This window comes from Vitis riparia, unplaced genomic scaffold (genome assembly GCF_004353265.1).
Source record: "Vitis riparia cultivar Riparia Gloire de Montpellier isolate 1030 unplaced genomic scaffold, EGFV_Vit.rip_1.0 scaffold644_pilon_pilon, whole genome shotgun sequence".
NCBI lineage: Eukaryota > Viridiplantae > Streptophyta > Magnoliopsida > Vitales > Vitaceae > Vitis > Vitis riparia.
This window is the reverse complement of record NW_023269724.1, coordinates 108,917-123,643: the sequence shown is the minus strand read 5'-3', so window position 1 is coordinate 123,643 and position 14,727 is coordinate 108,917. Positions and strand designations below refer to the sequence as shown.

Sequence of the window (14,727 nt, the reverse complement as noted above, 5' to 3'; positions counted from 1 at the left end):
TCAAATGGAATGTTCTCTTAATGCACATGCATGGACAATGGATAATATAGTAACTCTAATGGCATAGACAATAAGGAAATTTATTTCACATAACATTCTAGATGATCAAATTAAAAATTGTTATGTTATGTTATCAATTTAGTCCGATAGCTTAAACTTGATCCTTATTTATGCATAAGGTTCAAACTCATGATCAAACTTGATTCTTATTTATGCATAAGGTTCAAATTCATGATCTATCATAAATGAAGACTCGATTACCATGTTAAGTTATTAATATAAAATTGATTTAGAATCTGTTTGATAATGATTTTAGGTAAAATTTTTAATATTTTTAACACTTTGAAAAATTTTATTTTTCAATGTTAAAAGGACTAAAAACATTTTTTAAAATTATTATTGGACGGATTTTTAGAATAAAATCGAAAAATGTAAATGTTACTTGCTTCAAAATTAAGCATGAAATAAATGAATTATATATTTTAGAATAATAACGGGAAATTGATTTTTATTTTCATCTATGCATTATATTTTAGAATGAAAAAGTATAGATTAAAAATTTATTATTATGAAAATCAAGTCATATTTTATCAATATATTACTCCTTTCTTCCACATTTATCATGATTTTAATAAATTTTCATCCTATTTCCATTCTTATTTCTTTCCGGGAATGATTCCGGGTTTCAAAACCTACTCGGTTTTGACTTTTGGATGGAAGAAAGCAGCCGATTCTCTTCAAATGGGCGGGTCAAAGCCATGCTCCCACTACACGTTTCGTACACGCCCACCACAAGCTTTGCATGTCCAAACTGATTTCATACATGCATTCGTCTCTTTTCAATTCTCCATCTTCGATTATAAGTAGACTTCTCCCGAGTCTCAAACCCTAATCACATTGCACATCTTTCTCTCATTCTGCCATGGAATCCAAAGCTCTAGCTCTAATCCTTCTCGCCGGAATCCTCGCCGGAGCCCTGCCGGGGTCTACGGTGGCTCAGGACTGCGGCTGCTCCTCTGACCAGTGTTGCAGCCAGTGGGGGTACTGTGGCACCGGCGACGACTACTGCGGCACCGGCTGCCAGTCCGGTCCTTGCACTTCGACTAGTAACAATGTCTCGGTCTCGGATGTTGTGACACAGGAATTCTTTGATGGGATTATTGATCAAGCTGACTCGAGCTGCGCCGGGAAGAACTTCTACACCCGGGCGGCGTTTCTCGATGCTTTGAATTCGTATCCTCGGTTTGGCACGGAAGGTTCCACGGATGATTCTCTCCGTGAGATCGCAGCCTTCTTTGGACATGTCACGCATGAGACTGGACGTAAGATTTTATCATCTATTTTTTTTTCTTTTTACGTTATAAAAGTCTTATATTTCAATTATTTTTAAAAAATATCACATTAAATTCTACGCATTGTCCCCGGACTAAAAAAAAAAATATTAAGAAAAATGATTCTCTTGGTTGGTTTCATCGGGAAAATAGGGAAAAAAAATCAATGATAATTAAAAATAGTTAGAAATTTATATATTTTAAAATTTTTTAATCTTGATAAATTAAAATATAAGCTTTATTGATTTTAAATTTATTTATTCATTTATTTATTTTTAATTTTCTTCTTACATTTTCACTTAAATTTTTCGAGAACCAATTACGTATAAATGTAACGTGGAATTTTGTGTATGTGCAGACTTTTGTTACATAGAGGAGATAAATGGTACGTCGAATGACTATTGTGATGAGGACAATACACAATATCCATGTGTGTCCGGGAAGGATTACTATGGCCGTGGACCGATTCAACTATCATGGAACTACAACTACGGTGCAGCTGGGGATAGCATTGGGTTTGATGGCTTGAACAATCCTGAAACAGTAGCAACCGATGTTGACATAGCATTTAAGACTGCCTTGTGGTATTGGATGACCAATGTGCACTCTGTCATAGACCAAGGGTTCGGTGCGACCATTCGGGCTATTAACAGTATCGAATGCGATGGTGGCAACACTGCTGCTGTCAATGCTCGTGTCGAGTATTATACTGAATACTGCAATGAGCTTGGTGTTTCGACGGGGGATAATCTGACTTGCTAGGGCAACGAATCCATTTATGTTAAATGCTTGAACTCTTTTGATATGTAACACCATAGACGCAATAAAGATGATACAGTATGAATTATGAAACCCTTGTTCTGGGGTTTTCTTATATCATTTGATTATAGCTGTGAAATCAAGGCTTGTATGAGCCAGTATATATAAATGGACTTTGAAAGTATCTTCAATACCACACATCCAGTGTCCACAACTACTTGGCCCAGCTATTAGATGGATAAGCATATACCCAACTCACAAACTTAGGCCCAGATTGGTCTACCCAAGGCCTATTTGGAAAGCCCACACAAAGGGCAGCAAAAGAAGCCTGGTGGCCCGTTTTCCTTATCTTGGACTGGGCCTGACCTGGCTTGGTCACCCTAAGGCTAGCCCAAATTCATCCCATTTCATGTAGTTTTGTTATGAATATTTTGCAATTGATAAAAAAGTTTGAATCAATGATTGTAATGTGTGAAACGAAGAGTTTTTTTTTAGCTTTTGTATTTAAAAGTGAAAACAAATAAAGTCAAAATAGGTGTAGTTATGTGTAATTAAATTTATATATTCCAAAAATCTTATTTTAGAAATATTTTTATTAAAAATAAAGCAAAATTTTGACATTTTTAATAAGAAAATAGGGATTTAGGGTATGTTTGGGAACTGTTTTTTATAATAGTTTTTTGTTTTCCAAAATATAAAAAAAAACACATTTGATAACCAAAAACTGTTTTCTATTTTTAATTCTTAAGAACATAAAATATAGTGTTTTTAGATAACATCTTTTAGTTGTTTTAATGTTTTTACTTGTTTTTTTATGATTGTTTTAAGAAATTATTATACAAATATATAGAATTATTAAAAATAAAATACTAGATATAAAAATTATTTTTAAAACATATTTCAAAATATTAAAAAGGGGTTAAAAATATTTTTGGTTTCCAAACAAACTTTTATTTTATAAAAATAAGAGAATAGTTTTTAAAAAATATTCTCAAAAATTATTTTTCAAAATTGTTTACAAAAACAAATATCAAACAAACTTTTAATATTTTCTGCATCCAACCCTAACAACAACTTGATCCAAAGAAAGAATAATGTTTTGAGTCCAAAAAGACCCCAACAACTTTAAAACATATCTATATAATTAAGAGAAACCCATATACTTACATATGTAATAATATTATGATTTTTTTTCCTAAATTCTAATATATCACAATCACCCTTTACGCATTCTCATAATCTCCTCAAGTGCATAAAGAGAAGTTAGTTGGTCCATGGAGAAATTGACTTTTAAAACACGTCTATATATCACAATTATTCTCTCATGTAGGTGAAAACCCCAAAATGGATAACATTTATACGATCGAGAGCAAATCATTGCACTTCGACTTCTTATTGGGTAGTAGATTTCCATTTATACGATCTTTAATTATATTCAAATTTTATCAAATTACCTATTGCAAATATAAAAATCACGAGAAGGTATAAACTTGTAATCATAATTGCAATTTTTTTTTAAACCAAGAGATGAAAAAAAAAAAAACGATAAAAAGATAACAACTTAGAAATTAAACATAATTTAATGTATTTTAAAATATTAAAATTCATTTGAATAAATTTTTATCTTCACAAAAATATATTTTTTTGGAATTTTTTATATTTTTATAAAACCCCCTCGGATATTCCAACCAAGATTCCTTCACTTCATGATATTTTCATATATGTAAAATTCATAGCTACTCATGCATGGATGCATGTTGAACCTTGTGACCATTTTCTTAAAGAGAATTGTGTTTTGGGCTCAGTTGGGCCCAAAAATTAACATTTGGTCCTCTAACCACCCATATTTAAGCCCAAGGATATAAGATAGTAATCGACAAAAATACCCACTTGACTCATTTTTATCTTTATTCTACTACTTGCCACTATTCTTTCTTATTTAACCATTTTTGGATTTTTCATTTTTTTAAAACTCTTTTATAAATAATTGAAAATTTACATTATTTTTTATTTTTAAATTATAAATAAACAAAAATTATATTAACTTTTGGAAAATATTTTCTAAAAAAATATTAATTTAAATAAATAAAAATTATCCTTTACATTTATTTTTATAGTTTACATTTTAGAAGTAAATAATTTAATGATTAAAATACAATTTAAAATAAATATATTCACTATTTTAATTTTTTTTTATACTAAAAAGTATTTTAAAGTTTTTTTTTACTATTATAAAATAAAAAGTTCAATTTTCTTTTTCTTAAATCTTCTTCCTTCCTTATTTTAATAACTTTTTGAACATGACTTTTAGTAATAAGTTATATGAAATGCTACAAATTTGTTTATTAAGGATTTTTTTTTTAATGATTTGAATTAATTGAAAATTTATTAAAATAAGAAAAAGAAAAATAAAGAAAGTGGATGGATTGAGAGTTTTTATTTTAAGTACTCGATTAAAATGATGATGGATGGAGAGTTTTTATTTTAAGTACTCAATTAAAATGTTTTCATATGACCTAATTTTAGAAGTGGATTATATCAATACATAGTAGAGATTTATTTATTTATTTTCATATAAAAAGGGTTGAAATGCATGTTTACTTGTTTTAGATGAAAACAAATAACTAAAAATTATATAGATTATATTTGAGTTTGGTTTTAAAATATTTTTCTAGTTTTTATTTTTATTTATTTTTATTTTCTATATTGTCTCTTTTTGAAAATACGTTTAAGTTATGACAAATATGAAATTTGTGTCATTGTATAAGGGTATTACACTAATTGTACAAGGGAAATGTGCTAAGTATATAAGGGTGTATAAGACTCCTAATAGGTTTTGTACGATTTTTAAACAACTTGAATTTGATATTAAGATGATTATTGATAGTTTTTTTTTTTCTTTTTTTTTTACCAAACTATTTCATTAAGACATTCCCTACAAAAATTAACACATAAGAAATAAAATTTTGAGTTATTTGAGTTATTGTACAAGAGTATTACACTAACTGTACAAGACAAATTTATTAATTGTACAAGGGTGTACAAGATTACTTTTTGTTGTGGATTTCAAGTGATTTTGAAAAACTTTCCTATTTTTTTCCACTCAAAGATTTTTCCCCCACTCAAAGATTTTTCCCCCACTCAAATTCTCTCACTCAAGAATTGTTTTGAATTTTATTTTTAAATTTGATCATCAAAATTTTGTAAATGCATATTTTGTTTTTGTAGTTTTAGCAATGTTCTTTCTTTTCACTATTTTTTTTTTGTGAAATTTTATCCAAATGAATCTATATTTAAAATTATAATCATATTTACCAAAATTTTTACTTAGATTATCTTTAATTCTTTTAATATATTTATACTCATTTATTTAAAAAATGAAAAACTAATTTTTTTTTTTTTTGTAAACATGTTCTATTACTTTTCAAGTAAAAAATTAAATAAGTTTGAAAGTCAATAAATAAAAAAGTTAAATACCGCTTTCAATAATTTTTAGATAAAATTTTATATAATATATTTTATTTGAAACTTAATTTTTAAAGTTTAACTAAAAAATTGTATTGACAATTTTTTTGTTGTGGGTCAAAATACTTTACATTAATCTATCTAGATAAGAAAAATTATTAATATAATATTAGAACTTCATATCTTAGTTATTTTTTTCAACAAATTTATCTTTTAAAAATTTTAAAATAAAAACATTAAAAATTAAAAAGCTATATATATATATATAATAAAGTGAAGTGATAGTTAATTTTAAAATTTTTTAAAATATGGTTAATGTAGAAAATATAAAAAATAATTAAAAATAAGAGAAAAATATAGATGAAAGGGTAATATAAATTTAAAATAAAAAATTAAAATTAAACTAAAAGATAAATACAAAAAGATAAAAAATATTTGAATGAAAAATCCCAAAATTTTTATCATTGCTTTTAATAAGAGCAAAAAGATTCAATATCTTTAAAAATGAAAAATAAAAAAATATTATTACTTTTTATTTGACATAAAATATAAATATATATTGGAATAAAAAGGAAAAAAAAAGTTAGAAATGAGTAATATTTAATAGGGAATAGAAGAAGAAAAAAAACAAAAAAAAAATTAAAATTCACACTCACTTGTAGGCATATAAGGGATAAGGGTATTTTAGGAATTAATGAAAAATAATATCCTTCATCTTAATTTTCATACTTTATTTGGGTCTTGGGCTTAAATATAAATGGTTGGAGGACCAAATGTTAATTTCTGGGCCCAACTAGACTCAAAACACAATTCTCCAATTTTCTTACGGGGACCATGAACTGACAACACCAGCCGCGACGCGGTTGTGGGGCTGCTGGCGATGCCGTGTTGGTTAGGACCAGCCAGGCTGTGGTGGTACAAATTGACTCCTATTTCTTGATATATATATTGAATATCAAGCAAATTAGATTCATCCTTTAAACCCTTGTTTGAAAATGAATTTTATTATTGTTATCCTAGTTTAATGTTAATTTCTCGATCTCCAATCAAATTTTAGTCATCGAGTGCTTAGTAAGAAATCTTGACCTAATTTCATCTAGTCGCCTTTCTCCATCAAGTTTGCCAATCTTCCATAAAATTTGTCCAACTTTTTTTAGGTTGCATAGTACGATGCATTGTCTTATCCCATGCAAATTAATTATCTCTGTCCCACCTAAAAGGTACAAATATAACGATGTAACAATGAATTGGTCCATGTTTTAGATGGGGTATGAAGAATTTTCAAACCTTTCGATCTTTTTACATCCAACCCCACATGCAATCCAATTGAGCCAAAGAAGATAAACATAAGTAATAAGACAAGATAAATATAATACACATGTTCTTTGATTGACAATGTCGTAGATAGAAAAAACTTTTCCATATATAACAAAGATTTCTTTGCCAATATTCCTTGGTAGGGTTTCTAAGTTCTAAGTTATGCAATATTATTTTTCATGTAATGAGAGAAACATATATGTTTGAATCAAATTGACGTCTTTGTTTATTTAGGGTTTGTTAAACTAGTTCATATTTACAAAGTGTCAGCTTAAAAGTTTTACATATGTGCTATACTTAATAATACATGAAATGACGATGAAATTGCATATGTTCATTGCATGTATCCTTCATTCAAGAAGAGTTGTTTTTAGACTCACCTAAATAAATATGATAAATAACTACATTCATATTTAATCCAAATTCATCAAATGAATTATTTTCGAGTTTTAAACTTTTCCTAAGTTGTATCAAATAATTATTTTTAGGTTTTAAGCATGGTAGTAAGAAGGATGAAAATGAAATTGCATCAATGGTCGATCCAAAGACAATGATTTAATTTTTGAATTTTAAGTATGCCTAGCTTGGCAAATGTTAATTGCATGCTTCACCTAAATACTATGATAAACAATGATGGATTACGTACCTAAAAAACATGTAATTATTTTCCCATGGGGGCTAAAAAATATTTAGAATTAATTAATTAATTAATTCATCTTCAAATCAAATGATGATCACTAGATTATAAATCCAAAACCATGCCACTAACAATAATGGCCAAAGAGCAAGTTTGTAAAAAATAATATCTTCTTCTTGAGCTCTCCTTTCTGCCCTATAAATACCCCACTCCCAAGTCCATCTTCACACCACTCATTCTCCATTCTTCCTTCCACAATAACCTCTCCCAAAAATGGCAGCCAAGCTGCTAACAATCCTTCTCGTTGGAGTCCTTTTGGCAGCCCTGCAGGGCTCCACAGTGGCTCAGAACTGTGGGTGTGCCTCAGGCCTATGCTGCAGTAAGTTCGGCTACTGTGGCACCGGCAATGCCTACTGCGGCGAAGGTTGCAAAGCAGGTCCTTGTTACTCAAGTGGTAGTCCTTCCGGCGGTGTCTCCGTTTCTGATGTTGTGACACAGGCGTTTTTCGATGGGATTATTAATCAAGCTGCCGGGAACTGCGAAGGGAAGCATTTCTACACCCGTGCAGCGTTTCTTAGTGCCTTGAATTCGTATCCTGGGTTTGGCAAGGGTGGTTCCGCTGATCAGTCTAAGCGCGAGATTGCTGCTTTCTTCGCCCATGTCACACATGAGACCGGACGTGAGATCTTCATTCTTTTTTAACGTTTATAAAACCTTAAATTCCAACTATTTGAAATATACTGCTTTTTTATTTTTTATTTTTAAAAACTATTATAAGAAGTTAGTTTTTTTTGAACAAATTCTCAAAACCCTATTTTCAATATTTTAATATTTGTATGTGTTTTTAAAGTTCAAACCCGATGTAAAACTGTTTTTGAGAATAGTTTCCAATCAAATATTTAAGATCCAATTGTTCGAATTTTATAAGTACATTCCTCCTATTAGTAATTTAGCTAGACATGACTACGTTGAAGGTCAAATCATATGCTATCATATCTTCTATTGGTCGCATCTTAACCTGAATTTTACTCGATTCACATATATGTTGCTTGAAATTAATATTATTGATTTGTACATGCAGACTTTTGTTACATAAATGAAATAAATGGTGCCTCTAAGAACTATTGTAATAGTAGTAATACCCAAAATCCATGCGTGGCCGGGCAGAAGTACTATGGCCGTGGACCACTTCAGATATCATGGAACTACAATTATGGTCCTGCTGGAAGAAGTATTGGGTTCAACGGCTTGAGCAATCCTGGAATTGTTGCAACCAACGTAGATACTTCGTTCAAGACCGCGTTATGGTTTTGGATGAACAATGTTCACTCTGTTGTAAACCAAGGCTTTGGTGCTACAATTCGAGCCATCAATGGTGCTATTGAATGTAATGGTGGTAGCTCGTCCTCGGTTAATGCACGTGTCCAGTATTACAAAAACTACTGCAGTCAATTTGGTGTTTCACCTGGTGATAACCTCACTTGCTAGGGTAGACAACAATGTACAAACCCTAGCTAAGTTATGTATCGAAGACAATAAGTGAGCTATGAGAAAAATGAGAGATATGTGGTATGTATGTAGTCTTTGAAGTAGCTTTAAGAACATGACCATGATTTATGTCCTGAAATCATATGGTTGTAATGTTCTTCTATCAATGAATAAAAGCTATGTCGTTTGTTAGTATTGAAAGCTTTAGATTATTCATTTGTATAGTTTATTAGTATAAAAAGCTTGGGATTTCTATGATAAATACTAACAAATTAAATTAAAAAAAGAAAAAAAAGAAAAAAGGAGAGCTCTACCACCACAAGAACAAGACAATGAAAAGATAAGAAAAGACATGGTGGTATGGCTAGTAATGTACAATTGACAGGAGTGCTCTCATGCCATTAGGGATGGTAATGGGGCGGGTTCGGGATGGGTTGCCCCCATCCCAATTCTGCTCCGTTTATTCAAAATAATTCTCATCCCCGTCTCATTTAAAAAATTAAATAGGACGGGTATGATAAATTCTCATACCCGTTTTGTCCAGTTTAACTTTTTTTTTTAATTTTAATTTTTTTTTAAATTACTTTTAAACTTTTTAATTACATTAAAATAAATATATTTTATAAATAATTAAATTATTATATTTTTTATAACTTATTTTTTAAAAATATTTTATTATTATCTATATATTAAAAATAGTAAAATAAAAATTAAATTTAATTAATTTTATGTATAATCGGGATGGGGCAAGGCGGGATGGGGCAGGGTAATACTCGAACTTGCTCTGGGTTTTAAAAAAATTCTCAAACTCGTTCAAAACCTATTTATTAAAATTGAACCCCGTCCCATTATGGGCGGGGTGGGGTTGGTACCCGAAAAAACCCGAACTATTGTCATTCTTACATGTCATCCACTCACTCACGTGGGTGTCATTGTACATGGGGCATTGCCTTGTGGGTTAATAAATAGGTTAGGAGTGGTGTCTTTAATGATTTATAAGGGAAGTTGGGAGGAAAATGTGAAAGGTGAGAGTGGGTTGGGTAGTGGATGTGGATGGTGGCGTTTGGTAAACTTAAGGGTCAAACTTGGCTACAAGATGTAATATATGATAGTTGCAAAAAAAGAAAAAAGAAAAAAAAAGAAGTACAAGTGAGATTAGATTCTATATATTTTTAGAAATATAAAAATTTCGCAATTCTTTTAAATTAATACATTATTATATTAAAGAGAATTTTTATGTAGTTTTACTACCTAATGAAAAAAATTAATTAATTAAGATAAAAATGAATTAAATATATTATATATAATATTTATCACAATTTAATTTAATAGATTTTAGAGAGTACAAAACACATTTATTTATCTTTATTAATCATTTTGATAGGAAGGAGAATGGAAAATTTAAGATTTCTTGTACCTTAATACTAGTGAAGATGAATTTTATTTTTGTGGTGAAAACAATCTTCTGTTTATTTCATACAAATAAAAATATGTCAAGAAAATCATTATGTCAATTATTAAATGATAATAAACTTATATTTATTATAATCTTATTTTTCATATTTTACTCAAAATTATTTATTGATATATTTGTAATTAAAAAACTATATATATATATATATATATATTTTAATAAGAACTGAATTAAATTAAATTTATATTATATAAATTAAATTTGCAATATTTTTATAAAACCAAAAAAGAATTTTTTTTTAAACAACTTATCTAAGAAATTTTTTATTATTTATTTGTAAAAACAACTTATCAAACACCCTTATCTTTATAAAACACTAAAAAATTATTTTTTATTTTTTTAACTTAAAAATAATTTTTAAAAAAATTGACTAAACAGGCGGTACAATTTTAATATAAATTTGAAACCTTATTTTCAAACTGCAGCTTAGTAGAACTTCTAGACTCGCACGACCAAGACTTCGAACATTTTCTCATGTGGACCATGAATTAACAACTCTATTTGGAACACTTATTTCTCATGGGGATTGGGGACCATGCCTGAAATCTCTTGCCGCGACCCGGCGCCTTGCCACGACCCGGCGCTTTGCCGCGACCTGGCGTCGTGGGGCTGCTTGTGATGCCGTGTTGTGGACGCTGTGGTGCTATAAATTGACTCCTAATCTTTATTTTTATGACTCCAAAAATTCCATACCAAACTTCAGTTCAATCTCCACAAAAAATACATTCATATTCATAAGTCAAGATATCAAGTAAATTAAGACTCGATCGCCTTCCATCCTCATGCCTGAAAATAAAATTTATTATTATTCTAATTTAATGTTAATTTCTCGATATGATGATCCCTATTCTTGTCATTACCTGTCAAATTAAATTCTAGCTCTCTAGAAGTTAGGAACTAGTCTTGATGTAATTTTATTTAGCATCAAGTTTGGTCGTGTCCTCAAAAAAATAAAAAATAAAATGGTGAATTGATCCTTGGTTTGGATGGGAATGGAAAGAATTTTCAAACCTTGCATATGATATTTTTGCATCCAAGCCCACGACCCAACTCAGTCAAAGATAAATTTCCTCACACGTCATTACAATGGCCTGCAATAACAAACATTTCATTATTGAACTTCCTCAAATATTACTAGGATTTCCAAAATTCAAAGTTAGGCGGTATCATGTGGAGTAACATGCATATGTTTGTATTATATGACCCGAAAATTCAGGACATAGATTCAATGTACATGAGAAATGTTGATAAAATTGATAAATTTGAAAATTAAACGATGCCACCAATACCATATATGGCCAAAGTGCAAGTGTGGAATTTTTCCACACTCATCCATTTGAGTCAATTGCATGTTCCAATTGAATTTGAAAACACCACTAAACTCTCCTACCTGCCCTATAAATACCTCTCCGAGACAAGCATATTTTTCATCTTCACCTCACATATTCTCTCTTCTTTCTTCCACAAAACATCTCCCAAAAATGGCAGCCAAGCTACTAACAATCCTTCTTGTCGGGGCCCTTTGCGGAGCTGCAGTGGCTCAGAACTGTGGGTGTGCCTCAGGCCTATGTTGCAGTAAGTACGGGTACTGTGGCACCGGCAGTGACTACTGCGGTGACGGTTGCCAATCGGGTCCTTGTGATTCAAGTAGCGGCAGTGGTAGCTCGGTTTCTGATATTGTGACACAGTCATTTTTCGATGGGATAATTAATCAAGCTGCTTCGAGTTGTGCTGGGAAGAATTTCTACACCCGTGCAGCGTTTCTCAGTGCCTTGAATTCGTATTCTGGGTTCGGCAACGATGGTTCTACCGATGCTAATAAGCGCGAGATTGCAGCTTTCTTCGCTCATGTCACACACGAGACTGGACGTAAGATTTTCCCTTTTTAATATTTTGTAAAGTCTTAAATTCCAACTATCTTATTTTATTTATTTATTTTTATATACCCACATACTCTTTTTTTTCTTTTTATTTTTAGTTATGAAACTTTAGGTTTCTTTGACAACTTTTTCAAAAAATAATTTATAATTATTTTTAAAGACAATTTTATTTATAAATTTAAATATGAAAAAATATTTTTCACATTTGTCGTATAATACAAAAGTTATTAAAGTATTTTTCATATTTTTAAAAATACTCTAATAATATTTTACTATTGCTCTTAGTCGTTAATTTGCTATGATTTATTAGCAAAATATTTCATATACTTAGTAAACTTTTGTACATGCTTGCAGACTTCTGTTATATTGAAGAAATCAATGGTGCCTCTCATAACTACTGTGATTCAAGCAATACCCAATATCCATGTGTGTCCGGTCAAAATTACTACGGCCGTGGACCGCTTCAACTAACATGGAACTACAACTATGGCGCTGCTGGAAACAGCATTGGATTCAATGGCTTGAGCAACCCTGGAATTGTTGCAACTGACGTGGTCACTTCATTCAAGACCGCATTATGGTTTTGGATGAATAATGTTCACTCTGTCCTAAGCCAAGGTTTTGGTGCCACAATTAAAGCCATCAATGGTGCCGTCGAATGTAATGGTGGAAACACAGATGCCGTTAACGCCCGCGTTCAGTATTACAAGGACTACTGCAGTCAGCTCGGGGTTTCGCCTGGTGACAACCTCACTTGCTGATAAGTCATACGTATACAAACTCCAATTGAATTATATATATGAAGGGTATACGTAAACTATGAGAAGAATAAAGAGTTCTGTGGTAGGAAACCCTTAGTAGGGCTTTTGCCATATAATGCTCTGCATGCAGTCTTTGAAGTAATTTTGACAACATGACAAATGATTTTTGTTGTAAAATCATATTGTTATAATGTCCTTCCGTTGATGAATAAAAGTTATATATTGTTTACTACTATCAAAAGGTTTGGATCTCTGTGATAATAAAGACAAATTTGTGATTTTAATTAAGGAATAATACCTTAAAGTCCTCATAAAATTCATGTTCTATTTTTTATTTCTTAAAATTTTTTGGTGGCAAGGAATTTTGGAGAGAGATCTAACCATATTTAGATACCAAGCATTTTGTTTTTAAGATAGGAATCGAATATTTTTGTAAAACAAGGTTAGTAAAAACAAATTATTCTAAGTTAAAACCGTTAAGAATACATTTTGTAGTGTTTTTTATTTGAAATACTTTTAGGCTATGTTTGGTTTGCGAAAAATTGGAGGGAAAGAAAATAGAGGAGAAAAGAAAAAGTGAAAGGAAAAAAAATTAAAATTAATAAATCATTTTTATATATTACTTCAAACTCATTTTACTTTTTTTTTTCTCTTCTATTTAAAGATTAAATAATTTTAAAATACATACATTTATAATTAATTTTAATAATATTTGATTTTTTTTTTTCATATTTTTCCTGGTGAAGCCAAAGTACATAAGAAAATTATTTTCCCTAGTAATTTTTTTTTTTCTTAGGACTTTTCAGGATTCAAACATAGCTTTGGTGAACATGTTTTCTTTAAAAGTATTTTTGGGAGAATGACCTAAATAAATTATCCCAAATTAAAACTTGAAGATATTAGGGATATTCAAAGTAATCAAAGATCAAGTCAGACCATAAGAATTTTTATGTAGAAAACCCTTACATTAATTATGGAGACAAAAAGCCAGGATGGTCTAAGAGTTCTAATTTACAATTCACCATATAAGATCAAAGTATACAGATTTACTTGATCGCTTTACCTTAAAGACTTACTATTTAACACCTATACCTTGATTTTTGTCCGCGACGTAGCATTTTCCTCTAACGGATTCCTCTGAGCTTCTTAGAGGAATCAATTTTAGACATTTAATGTATTTAAAAATATTAAAATTTATTTAAATAAAATTTTACCTTCACAAAAATATATTTTTTAGAATTTTTGTCTTAAATTTTTATATTTTTATAAAATCCAACCTAGATGTTCCTATCTTGATATTTTTATCTTGATATATGATAACATACATAATCCATACCCATTCAAATATCATGGGGACCATGAACTGACAACACCTGGCGGGACGCGGTGCCGTGGGGCTGCTTGTGATGCCGTGTTGGTTAGGACCAGCCAGGCTGCGGTGGTAGGAATTGATTCCTAAGTCATAATATATATAATATATCAAGCAAAGAGTTCTGTTAACTTCGGCTCCAATCAAATTTTAGTCATCAAGAGCTTAGCAAAGAGTCTTAACCTAATTTTATCTGGTCACCTTTCTCCATCAAGTTTGGCAATCTTTTATAAAGTTTGTCTAACT

The 14,727-nt window shown here is 30.1% G+C and overlaps 3 protein-coding genes across 3 annotated transcripts; all 3 read left to right on the top strand.

Annotated features, from left to right (window-relative positions):
• Positions 1-694: 694 nt before the first annotated feature.
• On the top strand, positions 695-2,288 carry LOC117910193 (endochitinase EP3-like). The gene is made up of 2 exons (XM_034824252.1): positions 695-1,322; positions 1,690-2,288. The coding sequence occupies exons 1-2, from the start codon at positions 923-925 to the stop codon at positions 2,091-2,093; spliced, it is 804 nt and encodes a 267-aa protein (XP_034680143.1). The 5' UTR covers positions 695-922; the 3' UTR covers positions 2,094-2,288.
• A 5,472-nt stretch (positions 2,289-7,760) lies between these two features.
• Positions 7,761-9,198, top strand: LOC117910189 (endochitinase A-like). Its single transcript, XM_034824248.1, has 2 exons — positions 7,761-8,188; positions 8,591-9,198. Exons 1-2 carry the CDS (start codon positions 7,783-7,785, stop codon positions 8,995-8,997), a joined length of 813 nt encoding a protein of 270 aa, XP_034680139.1. The 5' UTR covers positions 7,761-7,782; the 3' UTR covers positions 8,998-9,198.
• Positions 9,199-11,917: 2,719 nt separating this feature from the next.
• On the top strand, positions 11,918-13,353 carry LOC117910198 (chitinase 5-like). The gene is made up of 2 exons (XM_034824255.1): positions 11,918-12,340; positions 12,706-13,353. Exons 1-2 carry the CDS (start codon positions 11,953-11,955, stop codon positions 13,110-13,112), a joined length of 795 nt encoding a protein of 264 aa, XP_034680146.1. The 5' UTR covers positions 11,918-11,952; the 3' UTR covers positions 13,113-13,353.
• Positions 13,354-14,727: the final 1,374 nt, after the last annotated feature.

Coding starts and splice junctions, on each gene's coding strand:
- LOC117910193 (XM_034824252.1), top strand. CDS start 923: ATGGAATCCAAAGCTCTAGCTCTAATCCTTCTCGCCGGAATCCTCGCC. Junction 1,323..1,689: donor TGTCACGCATGAGACTGGAC/GTAAGATTTTAT, acceptor GTGTATGTGCAG/ACTTTTGTTACATAGAGGAG.
- LOC117910189 (XM_034824248.1), top strand. CDS start 7,783: ATGGCAGCCAAGCTGCTAACAATCCTTCTCGTTGGAGTCCTTTTGGCA. Junction 8,189..8,590: donor TGTCACACATGAGACCGGAC/GTGAGATCTTCA, acceptor TTGTACATGCAG/ACTTTTGTTACATAAATGAA.
- LOC117910198 (XM_034824255.1), top strand. CDS start 11,953: ATGGCAGCCAAGCTACTAACAATCCTTCTTGTCGGGGCCCTTTGCGGA. Junction 12,341..12,705: donor TGTCACACACGAGACTGGAC/GTAAGATTTTCC, acceptor ACATGCTTGCAG/ACTTCTGTTATATTGAAGAA.